This window comes from Salarias fasciatus, chromosome 19, assembly GCF_902148845.1.
Source record: "Salarias fasciatus chromosome 19, fSalaFa1.1, whole genome shotgun sequence".
In the NCBI taxonomy this organism is placed as follows: Eukaryota; Metazoa; Chordata; class Actinopteri; order Blenniiformes; family Blenniidae; genus Salarias; species Salarias fasciatus.
The window spans coordinates 19810239-19830453 of NC_043763.1; the positions used below are offsets into that span (position 1 = coordinate 19810239).

The 20215-nt window shown below is 45.6% G+C and overlaps 1 protein-coding gene across 1 annotated transcript in view; it reads right to left on the minus strand.

The window, feature by feature from the left end:
* Window positions 1-20215, minus strand: part of bcl11ba (BCL11 transcription factor B a) — a 41506-nt gene that overhangs the window by 14419 nt on the left and 6872 nt on the right. The window contains exon 2 of the mRNA XM_030116151.1: window positions 18378-18887. Within this exon, the coding sequence (XP_029972011.1) occupies window positions 18378-18887 (510 nt within the window). The remainder of the gene's footprint in view (window positions 1-18377; window positions 18888-20215) is intronic.

Below are 20215 nucleotides of genomic sequence, written 5' to 3' on the forward strand. Positions count from 1 at the left end.
AGGAGTGTAGCCCGGGGGTCTGAGTGTTTTGGTCGGACTCCACTTGTTTATACAGAAATAGCAGCTAGAAGCCGGAGAGGAGGAGGAGGAGGAGGAGGAGGAGGAGGGAGGGAGGCGCAGCAGGTCGAGAGCAGATGCAGACCAGAGGAGCTGGCGGGGGGGTTAGGGGAGGGCACGGATGGAGGGATGAGGGGACGGAGAGAGGGATGAGGGGACAGGTCCTTGCTGGAGGCCCTTATAAGGCCTTGGATGACTGAAGAGCCCTGGAAAAAGGCGGCGGAGTCCGTGGAAAAGTATATACCTGCAGGCAGCGACGAAGTACAGGGGAGAGCCACTGAGCAGCCTTTTTTTTTTTTCTGCTGTCGAAATGACAGTCTTGATTTATGTGGCATAAATATGTCACAGAAGTTTGAAGAGTCCAATTAAACTCAATTCATAAGAGAATGTAGTTAATTCTGAGCCTATTATTTTTACCTCGTTCCTTCTTAACAAGGATCAAACGGTGGTTTGGTTTGACCGTGTTCCTGTGACCGAGCTGCTTATTTGTTTCATAAGGAATATTTAAGACGAGAAACAGATCTGAATGTATCATTTGATTGTAAAATAGCTGGAGATATTGTGACTTAAAAATGCAATATGGAAAGTCAAAGACATTAAAGAGCATGAATAAAATCGCATTTCCTTATTTTGAACTTCTTCAGACGAATTGTTTAGTCTCGTCCACATAAGAGGCACATTAGCCCACGTACAGCATGATTAGCCGATAAAAACACTGAGAACACACTCTCTCTATTTAGGTTTTGCTGGAAATAATATATGCAATTATAATGAGCCAGGCGCCACTGTGATAAATGTTTCATTGGACCTTTAAGCAGTTCAGATATCAATAAAAAAGCATAAAATATTGAACAAGTTGCCTTGCCGTAGCCGCTGAGCTTCACATGTAGCTTCACATCTCCTGCAAGCAGGTCAGTTAAGAAGGATGAAAAGTGAAACGATGCAGCTGCTGGTTGCTTGTTGTGCAGCCAGTCGTCTGTAACGTTCAGGATCTACAGCCAAACACATTCACGAGCCTTCATAGTCAGCGTCTCTGTAATTTCTTGTATCGCCGGAGTTCATTCTCACCCATGAAGAGCTCTTGATAAATACTGGACAGAAAGGATGTTGATTTTGTTTTATTTGTTGTGTTTTTTTACCCACTCTGGTCCAGAGCGGAGAGGAAGATCAGCCCCTCAGCTCTCCTGCAGCCTCCCCCTCGCTAACTAGGAGCAGGCCTGCTCCCATAACCAGTCCAATCTGTTTTCATTTCCTCATACCAATACACACACACACACACACACACACACACACACACACACATCCTGCAGTGCTGCCCCCATCACTTACAGGAGAAATTCTCTGCTTTTATTACAATTTTTTTTTTCGAACATGTTCCATAGTCAGAAAACCAATAAAGCGGTGCGTCAGTAGTTTTCTCATACGTCGGCTGGACCAAAATATAAGAGGCATTATTTGCTGATGAAGTTATAAACAGAGCGAGTTCATCCGCTCCGAAGCAACCGACATGCGACGGTGCGCGAGCTAAAATCTCCAGAATGCATTTTCAACACGCTTGGATCAGCCTGGTGGGGCACACCAACAACAAGGCACTGCACCGCCTGATTCAGAGCTACAGACACGGAGTGTTTAGCTTCCACAGCCTGAGGGGAAACAAAAACGACAGGGAATGGGTAAAAATGCATTTGATAAATCTCTCACAGTGTTCTGAGGCAGCCGGATCTGTGGGTCATCTCTGACACTGTTTAGTTGTAGGATCTTGTCCGAATGTCAACTCGTATATCTGTGGAGGTTGATGTGCAGAGCGCATTCCTGAAGACTGATGACCAACCAACAGACTGCGAGTGGAGAGTTTTTAATCCAGATCGCCCGTAGAGAGCGAAGGTTCCTCCCGCAAGACGGCTCAAAGCAGGCAAAAGTGACTCTTTTTTTTCTTTTTTTGCTGACTAAGAAATACTATCTTGGAGGAAAATACTCAAAATACACTGACTGACCAGTAATTTGTTAAAAAAAAAAAAAAAAAAAAAGCAGAAAAGATTTTAAACCTATGGATCCATGCTCTTATTTTGAAATTTGATCTGGGAATGCTGACAAAAAAAAACAAACATCTGAATTCAACAGTGAACATGACTGAGCAGAACACAGCCCACAGGACTAAAACAAGAGCTGTGTTTCAGGGATTATGTGTGAGAGAGAAACAGTGAATGTAATAAAAATAGCTGCCTTATTTTGAAGACTGGTAAGTGGTCTAAATATGTTCCTGGGAAGTGGGACTGACATTTCTGTTTCCACACGCAGCTCCAGTGTCAGCGCCGATACTCCAGCCAGCCCTGCTGCTAATTAGACTCAAGTACTGACCATTTAGGTCACGCTGGCTTATGAGGGACCCTGTCCAGCGGCCCGCCAAGCTGGCCTCGATGCACTGATCTGATTTCTCTTGCTGGAAAGAGTCCTGTGGTCCAGTGGACGCCCGCCGGGGGCCGGCCGCGCTTCATCCGCTGACCGATCACACACGCCTGGGACCGAGCTGCGGGTTTGAATGCCTGCGTCAGGAGTCGCATGCCGCTGCGAGGGCAGCGGAGGGAGAAGCAGTAGAGAAGAACCCTCCGGTGATTAAGGAGCGTGAAAACAGTCCACCCACTGAACTGCCATCTTCTCCCAGGTATGCCTTTTATTTGCGAGGCTACAAGCGGCGTCGAAGGGGCAGTTAAGACAAGTCCGCGCGCTCCACACACACACACAGGGAGCGATACAGCCGAGCAACGAGCGCATGCCTCTGAAATTAATAACCAGCCATGATCCAATACTGAAGTGCAGCGTTTCTTTTGAAACTCATTCTCGGTGCGTAAAGGCAATAAAAGGAAGAATGAAGAGGATCGGCCTGTTTCTAATCAGAGCAGCACTGCCAGCCGTTGGCCCTCAGCCAGCATTGTTTACTTGGCCAACCCCCAACCTCGCTCCGAACGGCAAATTATCCCCGCAATGGGCAATTTTAGCCTAACCAACAGGTAGAAAAGACCGTTCCCACATGGGAAAAGCCCTTATAGACACTTGCTCTCACTGCCTAAATAACAGCAAATAAAAAATATCACATAAATTCATTATTCGCCTTCCTGGGAAACAGGACACGGGCTGCTTTCTCAGGAGGGGGAGAAAAAAAAAAAAAAAACTTCACGTGTTATTGATTTATTTACGGATGGGAAAAAAAAATAGAGACAGCAGCAGCAGCAGCAGCCCTCACCAGCTTCTCTCCTCCAGCCCTCTTTTTTGTTATCTGTGATGTTGCCCAGAGAAATCAATAGAACAACTGTAGCTAGCAAGCTTTGTTTATCTTTTCCTCTAAGTGAATAATTCAGGGGTGTCAGCGGGGGTGAGGCACAGCTTTGATACAAACGAAAGGGTTTGGTGTTCGGGGGGAGAAATCTAACTCCCTCTTTATCCCGCTCGCCCCCTCACACCCCCCACCCCCCTGCCTCGCTAACTCCCCACCCCTGAAAAACAAAGTCTAGAGGAGAGGAGAGATGCTGAAAGCCCGGTCGTAGGTTGGCGATACAGCGAGAGACAGCTGCTCGGGTTTTTACATCACTGCCAACCAAGAATGTCCCTCGCACTAAAACACGATGTCGAAATCCTCGGTGAAAGACAAGTGAAAGGAAAAAAAAATCAAGCAAATGTTTGGGCTGCGGGGTTTGAAGACTTGATGATAAACGGTTTGGACAGGGAGCAAAGACTTGTGTTATTTGGTACTTTCCCTCAAACTCCTCTGACCTCCGTGTGCCTGAAATTCTGAGACGCAACTGATTCGGTTTAATGGCTCATCGTCGAGCTCCGCAGACGGATTTCCAACTTCTTTCCACAAGGTAACGACAGATTCCCACTCGCAACCCAGAACACCTTTCACACTTCATTAGGCCTAAAGAACATGAAGTATTTGACCTGGGGTGAAAAGCACCAAAGAATGTGTGTCACATTCTCAAACGTAATGTTATTTCTTCAAATCTATTGCATCACTAGAGAAGCCTTAGCTCCCTCATCCACACCATTAAAGCATCATTAAACATGGAAATTTCCACTTTTCTACCTTTAACCTTAAAATCAATAATGATTTCTAACATTAGTCTGAATTTTGAACATAAATGATAGAGATGCTTTACATTTCTCACAGTAACTAAAACACTGTTGTGTTTTTCCCTCTCAACACTATATTTGATGACAAGCACTGGGCACATGCATCGAGTGCAAGTTGCCAAAAAAAATGCTTGAAACATCCACAAAGCTTTGAAAATGCTACATTTTTATTTGGGACACCAGCACACAAGTAATGTTTATTTTGGTGCCGACTGTAGAAGAAACTCCACTGTGATTGGTGATGTTTGGTGATGGGAAGATGTTGAGAGTCTAAGGCGACATGCATTGAAAGGCTTCCGCAGAAACCTTTCAGGGAACTGAAAGTCAAAATTAAAGGCGCTCAAGGCTTGGTTAATCTTGGAAATGAGTGGCGCCTCCTCGATAATTCAAAGATGAAGTCAGAGTAGAAAAGCTGGTGTCTAACGCAGACAGATGAAGCAATATTCAGTCATTTTCACGAAAAGCCCGAACACCCTCAAACAAGCTCTTCATAAAGCGTTCGACTGAGATTCGCCCTTTCTTGTGCTCAAACCAGAGGGGCTGCGTGTAAAACCAAACAACAAGGGAGGCCAGTCGGTCCATTTGAGTAAAACAATCGCAAACTGCTCCTGATTTCTGTGTTTTAGAGAGGTGTTCGTGAAAGTGGTTTCAGATCCCTTTAGTAATATAAAACGCATTTTGTTTAAAGCCTGATGAAATTTGAAAGGTTTGCAAAAGAGACTGCTGTGGGGAGGGGGCTTTCCGGTGGCTGGTGATGCTGGATGAAGGAGAGATTTAAGGTTATTAACGGGTTTTAAGCGGTTTTAAGGGAATTTTTTTTAAGGGGGCCCTGCCGCAGAGGGAAAATATAGTCACGAACCATTAGCAGTTTCCAACACAGAGAACAATCAGGAGGGTTTTAAATTGCTCTTGTGTCACGAGCTTTGATTGTATGTCGTCCCTCCTCGCATATGGCCTGGGTAGTAAGTATGTGAAACTAGGAAGATTTAAACCCTCCTAAACAAGGGGATCAACATGTATTTGTCAGGCTATGTCACACTCAGCTGCATGCACATACATGCACACACACACACCTACACACACACACATGCACAACAGGGCAGCAAACATTTACAGCAAAGTCGCTAAACCTCAGCGAGCCACCTTCGCCACGGACGCACAAAAGCCCCCAGTCCCTTGTAATTGAGGTTTAAATCCTTTCCTAACATCCTTCCATCCCTCACTCTTCACCAAACATGGATTGCGCCAACACAGGGCCCCTAATCCTTCCCAGTTTAACCAAGTGAGAAATTAGCTTTTGTTAAGTGGTGATTTGGCCGGCGCTAAACGCCAACAGACTATTGTGGAGGAGAGGGGCGGTCATGAGTCGCCCGAACTCCGCAGAATGCGGCGGTTATCCCATCCTGTGAGTGTGTGGCCAGACCGGAGCCGCTGCAGCGAGAATACAGTCAGATTATTTTTCCGTCAATTGCAATGTCTCTTTCTGTTTGGTCCAAAAAGGTTTTTTTTTTTTGTTTTGTTTTGTTTTGTTTTTTTGAAGCATCGCCCTGTCGGCGGAGCTGCAACGGCCTGTTGTCTTGTCGCTGCTACCTTTCTCCGTGTTGTGTCTGTTTCTGCTGCACGTGCTCGCCTCCCTCCCGCCCACCCCCCCCCCCCCCCCTTCGCTCGCTGCCATCTCTGACTTTACAAAAAAAAATCAAATCTTGTATGCAGAGTTGTAGTGAAAGCCACCAGTGTCAGGTTGATAGACGACACAAGGAAAGGCTGGGGGATTCAGATCCTCAAAGCCGGTGAGAAAGAGCAGGCTGTTCTGGCAGTGGGGAGACAAGACAAAGCGCGGCGGCGTCTCCGAGACTCAGCGGGAGGAAATCTGCCACAGAAAATCCCCGCGACTTGGTCGCAGTCCGAGCAAAATTCGAGAGTTAATTCGGAGAAGTTTGTGGCGTTGTGACATAGCTGGAAGGCAGAAGATATTCAGGAAACAAAAAAAAAAAAAAAAGGCAGAAGATCAAAGACTGACCAACATGCCAAACATTTTTTTCATGACCAACTCAGGCCAGATGGCTGTCAAGTTTATTCTACACTGTGGCATGAAGACACCGCAGCTCCAGCAAGCATCTACTTACACTCAGGGAGGCTTGATATGTGGGACACTTAACACCCTAATTCATACAGGACACAGCGAGTGGGCGACTCCGTCTTTGCATGAAAATGTAATAAGTGATACTGGAGGCTCTGCTTATTCTGTTTTCTCTTGTACCCATCACTGGTGTTTGGTGCCAAATGTTTGTTGCTGTAAATCAGACGCCAAGATGTCGGGCTTCATAATAAACACCCAGTGACTCTTATTTATTTCAGCCTAAGTGGAACTTCCTGCCTCGCAGTGTCATTGAGGAAACACCTTCCAGACACCAGGAACTGAGCGTGACAAATAGCCGAGCGCAGTCTTCATTTGCTTTTCTCTCTCTCGAGTTTTTTTTTTTTTTTTTTTTTTTTTTAACCTTCCCTCTCTAAAATATCTCCTGGCTTTGTGGCGTTTAGCTTCCTCGGACAGTGTCGGGACGCCTGCACCCTCATTCCTCTGTGCTGAAGTCTGAATGATGTTGCCTTAATTGAAGTGGTTTGCAGCGATTTGTTTGTCTCATGCTAAAGGCTAATGCTTTCATTTGATCTAAATACTCTTTAGGGTGCCAAACGCATTAAATTACCCAGTAATTTACTAAGAAATAGGCAAGTCTAAAGAAAAAAAGCAAACTAAAGTACCCTTGTGTAACAGAAAGATGTTAACCATTAAGAAACCCTTTGCTTTTGTCTTGGAGCGCTCTATAGGTGTCCTGACCACACAAGTGTGGAAAATCACATTACTTTTTCCACTAATGAAACCATGAGATGCAACGACCAGCCCTGGAAACATACATTTACCTTGAGTTTCAAATACCAAAACAGTAACATGCACAGGTTTTGGTATTAATTCTGACACGAAGTATCAGCACTGATAATAAAGACTGATTAATATAAAGCAAAATTGTCTGTGTGTAACATGACAATGCACTATAAGCAGAGTATTTTCAGTGTGCGTCCATCCATCAATTAGAGTCAACCTGATAAGTGACTTCTACAGCAGGAGAGATTTCATTTTTAGTGAAAACAGACCCAGATATGAGTGATCATACAAAAGATTACTGACACATAAGACACCAGCAAAACACACTCTTGCAGTTTTCATTTCCTTTACTTGAGTTTAAATACTTTCAAGCCACATTTACACAACATTATCAACTGGAAACGGGAAACTTTGCTGTGTTTTGGGTGTCCGTTTGCACGATAACAGTGCTATAGGAACCACTGAAAACAGGTCCACAGGTTACAAGTTGGAAACATTAGCGTTTCTCTAATGTAGGATCACAAATCTTTATATCTCGTCTTGTGTTTGAACAATTAAGGAAGACTGAGCCAACTTGAACAGAAAAACACTTAAATTTCACACGGCATTCACATAGAAATATTGTGAAATATTGCTTGAGCTTGCAGATGGAGCGCGTTCCAGGATGTGACACCCACCTTCAGTCTGTTACTAAGTATAAACCTCAGAGTGTGCAGGGAGAGGGAAGTTTGACGGTCACTGGGTAAATGTGTCAGGCCTTTTGTAAGAAGTGATCATATGGAGCTCAGATGGGGCGTCTGTCTTGTTTAAAAATTCACTGGAACAGCCTCTGACAAAAAAAAAAAAAAAAAAAAAAAAATGTTTTCACGAGCCACATTTCGCATTCACACAATGCGATGTGAAGAAGAAGAAGAAGAAGAACAAGAAGAAAAAAAAAAAGACGCGCGCTAACAATACGGTGAACAGCGTAAACACAGCCAAGCTCATGTCCCCAATTGACACAAAAATTGAGGTGTATGCACACAGAATAACACGCAGAACGGGAAGTGTTGGACACAATTTCTCTGTAAACACAACTCACACACACACACACACACACACACACACACACACACAATGCGTGAATGCCGGTGCCGGCCTGAACCATCACCAGCCGGGCCGGGGTGCGTGGAGATGGAGGTATAGCTCTGCGTCCCGTACGAGGCTGCTCCTTCAGCTTCCTGCCGCCATTCACTCCTCCCTGACAAGCACAGCTCCGCCGACTGCTTCATCCTTCCATCTGATCTCTCAGTGCCACCAGACGACAATATGCTACATGAAAAGCTCTCCTATCAACAGGATTGTTCACACATATATCATACGGATATCGACTAAAGAGCTCGTCACAGCTGAGGAGACACTTGAGAAGAAGTGTGAGTTTTAGGACAAAGTTCATCTTAGAATTTTGTTCATTGTTTTTTTTTTTTTTTTTTTTTTTTGCTGAAGTCTTTTCTGAATTCCCCCGAAGAAAATGCAGTGATCACTAAAGTCAGTCCCTCAGTTACTGGAACAGGGCATTGCATGAATATAAGGTGGTCATTTGGTAATACTCTAAAGATGAGCTTTCCAAACAGACCAGAGCTCACTTCAAAGGTTTTATTTAGAAGTTTAGGAACTGAAAACAGCAGAGTGCCTCGAAATTTGCTCTATTTTATTCAGTTTTTTTTTTTTTAAAGAATGTTAAGTCTTTTTAAGGATTAACCCTTTATGAGCAGTTTTCCACTCGAGTGCTATCAGAGAAAATACAAATCTGCCAGAAAGTCTAGAATAGAACAAACTGACATATTTCAGAACTTACAGTCAAAAGAGGTCAATAAATCCTAAAATTTTCACTAGATGTCTCCAATACTCAATCCTAATACCTTCCTGGTACCAGTGTCTTGCAAATAAATTAGTTTTTTTGGATAAAAGTGGTGTGTTTTATAACAGTTCCTGCATTTTTACCCTTTTATAAAATTAAGAAAAAGCTGTGCTGTCCATATGTGGCTGGTTTTCCCATAAAAGGTCACTCTTCTTTCAATATAGATGTAGTTGACCAACAAGAAACTTCTCTAGTAAATTAGTAAAAGCTCCAGAAACTGATTTTGCTAAATACAGAACGGGTAAAAGGGAGGATTCAGTGAAACCTGTAAACAACAAAAAACTTCAATGATGACAAAAACTGGAAAATGTTGAGGATCCCTCCAAACGTCACCTTAAAAACCCCGGTCGGCTCTGATTCATGCGCATACCGTTCATGCCTTCGCATTAGCCGTTGCGCCGGACTCACCGCACTCCTATTTCCTGGCCATAAATCCACTCACATGAATCAAGAGACCACCAAGAAAAAAAAAACCCGCACATTCATTTGCTTGATTTTCGCAGATCTGAGAGAAAACACACGGCACCAAAACCACAAGCTACGTACCAAAGGCGGGGGGGGGGGGGGGGGACGTGAATAAATGCCTGAACTCTGGAGGGACCATGAAGAAAGTCTCTAACTGGTTTAAGCATGAGGTTTATTAAACCTGATCGGCCCTGTGGGGAATTCAAATGAGCTCGTCCTTGAGGGAAAAGCCTTAAATAAATGGAAAGCTTCTAAAATCAACCTTCGTTCACTTAGATGCTATTTTCAACAAAGAGGAGCTGGTTTTCCAAAGCTATTAAAAGGCAAACAGGAGAGCAAGACGTCACGTCTCGGCGGCCATTAAACCGAGTGCTCCTCAAAGTGGGGTCCAGGGACCGCCGAGGGTCTTCAGCAGTCACCAAAGATACGGTGCCGACGACACGACAGTGAGCAACGTCAAGAAGACATCAAATGGTTATTAAATCCCCAAATCCTTTGTAAAAAGTCTGTGAATATTATCCATTGTTGATCAAACCTGACAGTTTGAGAAGTCTTTGCTTGTTTGAGATGAGGAATCGAGAGTAAACAATGGATTGACGAATGGCTGCCAGCCAGCCAGTGTGAATACGCATATGTGTGTGTGTGCGTGTGTGTTGCACAATAAAATTAGATGAGGATTTTACTGAAAAGCTTCTCTCTTCACTCTTGACAACAGAAGTTATGGGCAGAAAGAGAGCCGCCGCCTGAAAAGCAAACCACACCAATCTGCCATCTATTCTGCTTTGATAATGCCCCAAACAACCCCCACGATCCACCCCCTCCCTTTACTTCCCCCTCCACGCCTCACCTTCATCATCTCCACACCCCCGTCCTCCACACACACACACACACACGCACGCACACACACGCACAGCCTCCTCCACCAATCTCATCACCGACGCCAGGACATCAATTTTTTTGCAAGTCGCCGAAAATTACCATGCATGAATGCAAAAAAGGCTGATCAGGAGTAATTAACACGGCTTCATATGCAAATTTTATTAATGCAGAACTACAAAGTCATTATGCAAATGAGGGTGTTTCGTCGAGCCTCTTGACAAATACTCCCAGCTCCAGCCATCCAGCAGCCAGGATGGATGACAAGTCTGCGCGCTCAGTTTAGACTGGAGGGATGCCTGTGTGTGTTTTGGTCTGGTTAGCGGATTAGCACTGGTTAGCGCTGGTGGCTAGCTGCGTGCGCGCGTGTGCATGCACGGGCCGGCCTGTGTGTGCAAACTGTGTGATTAGGGAAGTGGCTAATGGCTGCGCAGCAGAGTAATGAACCTGAGATCCAGGGGATGGAGGCATTTGAGGGAGGGAGGGGGTGTGGAGGGGGGGGGGTAAGATGATATGAATATGCATGATGCTCACTGGCTTTGATGATTAAAGAAAATTTTAATATTTAAATGAGTGCATGCAAAGTGATTAACGCAGCAGAGAGAGGCGACAGGGCGAAAATCGCAAAAAGGGATTTTGAAAATGCTAAGAAGCGCAAGAGATGAGATGCTCTATTAATGGTGAAGTCTCTCTCTCTCTCTCTCTCTCTCTCTCTCTCTCTCTCTCTCTCTCTCTCTCTCTCTCGCTCTGTACTCCACTCCTTCACCGTCTCTCCCCACCTTCGTGTCGCACTTGTTTTTCTGCTTTCCGTGTCTGGTTTGTGTCCAGGACGTCGGATTTACAGAGGAAAGGTGGCGACGTCACGTGGAAAAGAGGCAGGCGGAGAGGGAGGAGAAGATGGAGGAAATGAGGCTCCTCCACTCAGACGCACGTAATGCAATGCAAATACAAAGCAGGGCCGCAAATGTGCCTTACCGTCACGGGCTTCAAGCGATCTGAGCGCGCGCCACACAGGTCAATGAGGCCGGTGAACACGATGTGATCAGGCATTCCAAACAAGTCGAAGGTTTTTAAACCAAACTTCATCAACGACATCCACAGCCATCGTCAAAAACACTGTCACCAACATGTCGGGCTGTGTCCATGCAGTTGTTTCCTGTGTGCTGGTTTCACCATGCGATACATTACAATATACAGATAAGGACAAACATTTCAGTGTACGATGCTAAAATGTTGTCATTTTGAATATGCAGAAAGTGAACGCACAGTGCATGGAAGTATAATTTATTTGAATTTACTTCATTCTGTCTTCTGCAATATGAATATTATACCTGCTTTATCCCAGTATTGATTAAATTGCGATATATTGTGTATCCTGAAATCACACTGTAGTCTTTTTTTCATGCTAGTGACAGTAGCGCTTCCAAAACCTCCCCACTGGTACAAAAACACAACACTGCTATCAAAATAAGTGCAAAACAAATATATTAATATTCAAGCATTGATTATACGGAGTAAAGAGGAGCTGTTTGCGTCAGCATGCTAACCCTTGTTAACAAAACAAGCAAAGTCAATTAGAGCAATTAGTGCACTAATCTAATTACTTCTTCATTGGTAACTTTTCCAGCAGTGTTCGAGACTGAAAATGAGATTTCTCCACTTCTTCCTGTGTGTGTGTGTGTGTGTGTGTGTGTTTGTGTGTGTCCACACCCTTTCAGGGCCTATTAAAAATGCATCGGTGCTCGTACGATGGGAAAACACACGCGCGCGCACACAAATACCCCAAACTAGCACGAGAAGCACACACACGGAGGGGGGGGGGAAGAGAGGCAGAGAGACGGAGGGAGAGCGAGCGAGCGAGCCGCGATACAAACCCGAGTAATTACCACTTCAAAAAGGCCGTCGCTCCATCCGAGAGGCCTCCCAGCTTTATTGAAACAACGCGAAAAAACAAGAGCAGCGGGCGCCGTAATGCCTCTAAAGTACAGGCTGTTATATCAAACACACACACACACACACACACACACACACACACACACAGGCGCGTGCACACAAGCACACACACACACTCAGCGTCGTAGCTCTTTGTCAAGTCTTTGTGCAGTTTCATTTGGAAGATAAATAAGCATATGGTAAATATTTTAGGGGACACACCACTGTGCTCAGTCATTATTCATTGAAGATGTGCATATCCATGTGTGTGTGTGTATGTGTGTGTGCATGTGCATGTGTGGCCAAGTGCATAATGTTTACACAAGATTTAAATACTGTAGATATTTTTGAAAATAATTCTTTATATTGTGAGAGTTCTTCTTCTTACTCTGCAAATTGCACAGCTCACATAAAATAACGGGAATTAAATATTCTCCTTTCTGTCTGATAATCAACTTAGCGCAAATGTGTGTGAGCGTGTGTGTGTGTGTGTGTGTGTGTGTGTATGTGTTTCTGGGTGGGTGTGTGTGTGTGTGTGTGTGTGTGTGTGTGTGTGTGAGAGACAGACAGATAAACCGAGAGAGCTCCTTGTCTAAATGTGGACGAGTAACCATCTGTGTGTGAAAGACAGAGAGAATGAACTGGAACAAACAGAAGAAGGCTGAGGGAGAAGGACAGAAAAAGTGGGTGTGAAAGCAGAGGTAGAGCTAGACAGCTGACACACACACACACACACACACACACACACACACACACACACAAGCACATGTAAAGGAGTGAGTAGTTTTGACAAACTCAGATATGACGACACCTTTTTAATCTGACAGAGCCATTTGACAGGCTGCATGTATGTTAGTGTGTGTGTGTGTGTGTGTGTGTGTGTGTGTGTGTGTGTGTGTGTGTGTGTGTGTGTGTGTGTGTGTGTGTGTGTGTGTCTCCACTCCAACTGGACTTAGTTAAATGTCTGAATTAAACCCTAGCTGACAAGGCTTTAAGGGCTGCACAGCACTGTGTCAGGTGGTGTTAAACACTCCTGTGTGATAAGTGTGGCGCAGCGTGAACGCGGGTGTGTGAGTGCGCGTGTATGTGTGTGTGTGTGTGTGTGTGTGTGTGTGTGTGTGTGTGTGTGTGTGAGTGTGAGTGTGTGCCTCATAGTAAAAAAAAAAAAAAATGACACGTTTCTCTCTCTTTCTTTAATCCGGCCTGTCAGCGCTCCACCTCTCCGGAGCAGCCAGTTAACCTGACGACCGGTCGCCTGGGAGTCTGGAGGGCGCGCCGTGCCAAAGGGTTGCCAGTTCAAATCCCTGGACCGGGAGTCACTAATACTGCATGAGTCAAACAAAGAACGTGAAGCTTCAAAAGAAGAAAAAAACAAAAAACCCTCCTTCATCCATATAGAAGTTTCTTGGATTCGTGCAGACCGTAGCGGCAAATTAGCGCCACTTCTATTTATTTAGCATGTTTCTGAAAAGCTGTGTGATTCAGCCTACGTGCAGAAAAAAAGCTTGATTTGAGTTAATCCTCACTAAAATAAATGCAACTTTCAATGCAAAATAAATAAATAAATAAATAAATAACGTCACGCTTATTTGCAGTTTATCAGGCGCATGCACGCTGTCAAAGCAGGTGGAAGGGACTATTTAAATACCCCACCTGATGTCAAATTAACAGCAATGACAGGGCTTTTTTGGCCACAGACCGACTTTTGCACATTGACTGGGGTTTGTATTTATATAGGAGAGAAGCGTGTTGGGTTATTAAGCTCTGATAAGAGGTGGAGGAAGAGGAGGAGGGTGAAGGGGAGGAGGGACAAAACCAGTGTGAATCATTGGGATTAGGGAAGAAGACGCAAGCGTGTGAGTACGACCCCACTTTTAGATGCAGCAGCAGTGATCGTGAGTGTATTGATTGAGATAGGATTCTTATTAAAGGAAGGAAACAGCTCTAATGTTGGATATATTCCTTATCAGCGAAAATGAGGCCTCGCCGAATCAAAAGCACCAAAACAGGACTTTTCTTTAGAAACATTACAGAAAAAGCAGCGTACTATAAGCTGCACACTCCTTTCTACTTGATGGAGGGATGAAACCACTAACAGAGCAGGAACACCTCTTCTAATTTAGGGGGTAAAACTAAGAAAGAAAAACAAAAGAAACCCTCCTGGCATGATCCCAGGATGAGCGTGTGTTCCATTTCACGTGGATGCGGGTGAAAAAACGCCGGAGAATAAAGGAGTAGTTTGACCTGCTGGGAGCCAATTACGAGGCGGCGGCGTCAGTCGTGTTCTGAGGTGACATTCAAACTCCCTGATCAGTTTTCCCCCCCGTCCCTCCCCCTCGCTCTCATTCTCTCTGTGTCTCGGTGTAAAAAAATCTACAGGAGGAAAAACTTACAAAAGAGGGGAGGAGGAAAAAAAAAATCCACCTGCCACATTTCAGTCCCCCCCTCGGTGATTACGAGTCGAGCGTATTCCCTCCGAATTAAACCCCGCCTTGATTAATAAAGCGTCGCCGTCCTCTCTGCGTGTTAATAAGGTGCTACTTGGACATATTTCATTTGGAAATTGTCGGGAAAGAAAAAAATAAATAAGTAAAAAAAAACACCGAGGGTAATTTTCAAAACATAAAACGTTATTGGGGGCAATATAGTTTACAGTTGCCGCAGTGCACGTCCAATTGAGCCGCTAATATGTTTTGGCTTTTAATGCGAAAATTATTGCGCTTTCCGTTATAAAGAAATATTGTGCAATTACAATTTGGAGCACATGCGGGGTTGATTTCACGGGAGGATTGCAGTTAGATATATTGCGAGACTTTAAACCGTTTGGGGGTGGGGGCGGCGGCGGTTATGTTTTTCCGCGCGTAAATAAGAATGACGCTGACAACGTGAGTGGTCACCGCTACGGGGGCGCCGTCGCCGCGCTGCAGAGATGTGGGGCGGCGGCACAGGTGGCTCTGCCTGGCAGAGGCGCAGCAGCCTGGTGAAATATTGATGAAGCTCGGGATCGGACACGGTATTTACAGCGCCGGGCCAAACCGCAGACTGACTTGCGCCCCCGTCGACGACTCCCCCGAAGGAGGGGGGGGGGGCTACCGAGTCACCTGTGAGCGCGTCTCCTCGCGTGGCTGCCAGCCAAAACTGTCGCTGCTAAATTTAGCCCGCTGCTAACGCTAAAACTAGACGGGTTTTTATTTAGATGGCACAATGACACAAATCAGGAGTGTTCGAAAAGGGTAAAGGCAACAAAGAGGAGGTAACCGGTCACAGTTCTACTCTAAATATTCAGAAAAAGCTATTCATGTGCTGTGGATGCTACTTTTTTAAGGTTTAAAAAGCTTTCAAAAGCGAAGCTCGGTATAGGATGTTACTCGGGCATCATAAGGCTCGCGGGCAATGTGTGGCCCTTTCAGAGCTGTTTTACTGGCCATCATGGTGTCGCTCTATGAAATGAAAATTGCAATTACTTTTGGCTTTATTGCATCTAAAATGGTCACATTTTTCCCGTTATTGGTAAAAATGAATCATTATTTCCTATAATAGTAGCTCATAAGAATTATGTAAGAAATAAAAAGCATTTTACTGTCTGTTTACAGCTGGAAGTCTGAAAGCAACTTATTTTATATTAATAATTATTTCATTGCTTTTGATTTGTTCCTTGGACTGATTTGTCTAAAACAGTCAGTCCCACAGCAGCATGTTTTATTAAATATGATTATTAGTTCTACTGTACTAACGCTGTACTGCGACCAGGCATGCTGGGAAATATTACTCAATTTGTCCACTCGTCTCTCTTCCCCACACATCTCTCTGGAGCTGAAGTGGACGCTGTCAGCCTGGTAAATGAGCCAATCGCTCATCACAGAAATACTTTGGTTGATTTAGATGAATTTAAAAGAGAAAAATTCAGTCATTTTTCATGGGCGGGGCACAAGATTGACCGGGTTTGGTCCGCTTGAACCAAAAATAATCCACATTCTAAAGCAAAAGTTGGGTGACCTTTACCAAATCTCATTTTAATTTAGTTGCTATTTCGCTTTTCCTCTATGTTAAATACAACCCACATTTGTTCCTCTTGTTATCCATTAGATGCCGTGTATATTTGCCCTTACAGGAGTTCGGTCTATGAGGTTCAGGACGCATTATGACCATGAAGGTGAGCAAACCCAGCTTGGTGTAGGAAGCTGAAATAGGTCTGGAGTTCGGATTTATCCTCAAAATGATGAGTACTTCTTAACGATCGCCATTAGCCGCTGCTTGTGGCTTCTCATTCTCACATTTCGTGTCACACCGGAGAAATGTTTTCCACACTTTCATCTTCAAAGAGTTCTCCGCGGCCGGCGACTCGTGGGGGAGTTTAGCACCTGCTAGCTGTTGACGACTACCTGCCGCCGAGGAGCGGGCGACGCCGACGCTGACCTCTGCAGAGGCAGGGAGACGGGAACATCCTGTCTTCCTCCTCTGGCTCTTTTCTGAGTGTCTTGACTGGCTGGAGAGATAACTGTGGGTGCTCTTCCCCTGCAGCTACTCTCCCGGTAAACCGCCGCTTCACCCCGCAGAACGGGGGAGAGACTGGCCTCCTTTTAATCCCTCTTTCTCTGTCTTTTCCTTCTCCTTCTCCTCACATGGTGTGTTTTTTTTTTCCCTGGCTTTGCTTATTTGAATTTTAATGAGCTTTTCACCTTTTTAAGCAGATGGCTTAGGCTGGATTTCGCCATGAAAGTCGGGGTGAGTCTCTCTGTCACGTTTTGCACAATTTGTTTCAACTAGCCGAGTCCTTGAGGGGGTTTAGAGCTTTGAGTGGGTAATGTGCCGGTCTCACCCCTCTTCCTCCTCTCTGCTGCTCTCTGTTGTCCTCTTCCTCTAATGAAATGAACATCCCTCACTCCCTTGAAGGAGAGGAGAGACTAAATCGCAACAGGATGCCTTCACAAAAACCACAATACTGCTATACTGTTTTTTTTTTTGTTTTTCTGTTTTGTTTTGGGTGTCAGATATATTCAGCGTGATTAACAGAGAGATCTGTGGGTGTGGTGCTGGCCAAACACTTTTCTTGGACAGGAGCAACTCAGCAACTTGGGAAATATGCTTACTGTGTTGTGCTACTTGGTGGAATATCTAGGTGGCGGGTGGATTAATTGAAACGCATCCCAAACACGTCACAAGCAGAAGGTAATCGAACGACCCGGAGCACATTCGGAGCGGATGTAATCTGCATAGCGCAGCGGCGCTCTCGCGAGCTGCCCCAGCTAAAAGGTCGCCTCGTTCTGCTTCCGCCTAACAACTCAATCAGCCCGACGAAAGCAGCCGATAGCAGTCATAACATTACAAATCTGATCTGATACAGACGGGTTCGTCCCCCGACATGATGCACACTGTCTGTTGACTCATTCACTTCCTTCTCAGCATCAGAAACCAAAGGAGCTCTTTAGAGCAGAGGCTTAAATCTGGACCACAAGACGACAGAAACTATTGAGATAAAACAAACAGCTGGTCAAAATGGCCTTTTTACCCCCTTCAAAGGTAAATACATGAGTTTGAGGAAGTAAAATGCTGCTGTGGTTTAAAAAGAGACAGTCAGGATGTTTCTTGATATGCAAGAAATGGGTGCAACTGTGTGAAACATCGCAACTCTCCGAGGGAGGTGTCCAGATTCGGTACCATCATGACAGGAAAGAGAAGCTAACGTCTGGCTCCATTCCCTCCAAGTCAGTGAAATTGTGGTAAATTTAGCCACAAAAAAAAAAAAACACATTTTACTGATCAAGATTTCACATTTTAGCTGTTAGAATCTATAAAGTTGGCTTTCCGTGACCTCTCTGACGAGACACAGCAAAATTACTGGCAAAGGAAATTTACTCAAATTACCGCAGTGTATGTAACCGGCAGGAAAGCAGTGCATAAAATCACAAAAGGTCCACTGGTTTCTTATTTTAGAGAGATTTCCACAACAAAAACATATTATCTGTGCCTTGAGTTTTAAAAAGTTTGTTGTGCACATTACAGAGTTTTTCATTTTTCCTTCCAAACTTGTTTACACGACTTAAGAGCCGTTTGTCGATCTATATCCAAATCTTGATGCTGTGTGTGTGTGCACGTGTGTGTGTGTGCGTTTGTGTGTGTGTCTTTTGGGCCTACCTGCCAGTGTGTTCTCCTGCTTGGGGCAAATTCCTTTGGTGGGCGTCTGTTCTCCCCTCTCACCTCGTTCCCGTCTCCCGACCTCCTCCTCCTCCTCTGGGGTGACCTGGATGCCGATCTCCACCGGCTCCACCACCTTCCTTAGCTCCCCCCGCTGGGCAAAGTGATGAAGACTCTGCAGAGTGGGGCTGCCCCCTCCTCCTCCGTCCCCTCCCCCTCCGCCGCCGCCTCGGTCGTTCATCTTGTCGTAGCAGCCATTGGGCAGCAGCGGCGTTTGGCACTGCTTCTTCTTGTGCTCGATGAAGAGGAGGATGTCCCCCAGCGGGAAGGTCATCTGGCACTGGCCGCAGGTCAGCAGGTCGTGGTCGACGTGGAGGCCGGGGGGCAAGGCGTGGGCCAGGCTGGGGTCGAGGGGGTGGGGGTGCAGGCCGAGCGGGTGGGTCGGCAGGCCGAGCGGGTGGGGGGGCAGGGAGTCGGAGAGCAGAGCGCCATCTGGATGCTCAACCTCCGCTGTCCGAGGAAAACAGAGGGAAAAAAAACACACACACAGAAGAGGGGGTTGAACGTAAACCGTGAATTGCTCAGGAGCTCATTCACCTGTGTGGAGAAGCAGTTCTGAATTAGCAACATCTAGCTGACGCCATCTAACGAGCCAGAGTGAAGCTTTGTCGTTTCCATTCACCAGCAGCTGCCTGCGTTCCTTTCTCTACGAGACACCCAAAGACATCGAGGAACTTCGCCATGCACACAGTCGCCCCTCAGTTCGGAAGCATTCACCACGCAGAATCGACCACTTCAGGCCTTTTTGCCCTGTCAAGTGTACGCAATTAGAAAATATCCACAGACCCGAGGTGAATCCAAAGATGGCTTCTGCTTACACTTTAATCACATCCGAACGCTGTCAGCAGCTCAAAGGAACACGCCGCTGTACGGGGACTGTGCACGAGGAGCTGCGCACGGCTCTGAGTGCGACACTGGTATCAATTATGAGTCAAACTGATATGTTTTGGCTCCTTTTCAGAGTTTTCAACCAGCAGATACACATCCCTGCCAGATGCGCTGTGGAAGGATCAGTGGAGGATCTGTTGGGTTTATCTCCGGTGGAGGAGCGAGGAAGGTCTGAGACGGGGTTAACACAACTGACCAGGAGAGAGCGACGGTGACGAGGGGAGAACTAATCACCGCCACCGTCTCTCTCTCTCTCTCTCTCTCTCTCTCTTTCACTGTGCAATACAAGATGATGGATTAGCAGCATGTTGGTCATTTGTCTCTTCCTTCACATTAGAAATGCAAACAGATTTGGGACGTCAAATGCAGACGAGGGCTCCAGATGGAGCAACGAGGCCCGTCGTATACCTGCTTCAGGTCCGCCTTTCAAATGCACGGCAGCTGACACGCTGTTCCACAACCAGCTGATCATGCTCCATGTATATAATCAGTTATTAAAAACAAGCAAAAAGAAAAGAAAAATGGACGGAACCAATGCAAGGATGCATAACTGCTTGGGTTAGCAATTACATCTCGGTGTGTGTGTATGTGTGTGTAAGCAGGTGTACAATATCTGTCAGCCCACATCACCACACACCAACTACACCGCTCCCTCTGCATGCGTGCATGCATCATGGGTAGTAACGTGTGTGTGTGTGTGTGTGTGTGTGTGTGCACTTTGTGGGTACGCACACAAACACATGTGCACACAGATACAAATGCATTTGTGTGTGTGTGTGTGTGTGTGTGTGTGTGTGTGTGTGTGTGTGTGCCTGCATGCATTTGAGGCCTGCAGGCTGCAGCCATCTGTCTGTCCTCCGATGCTGAAATGAGCAGCCATGTACAGTAGA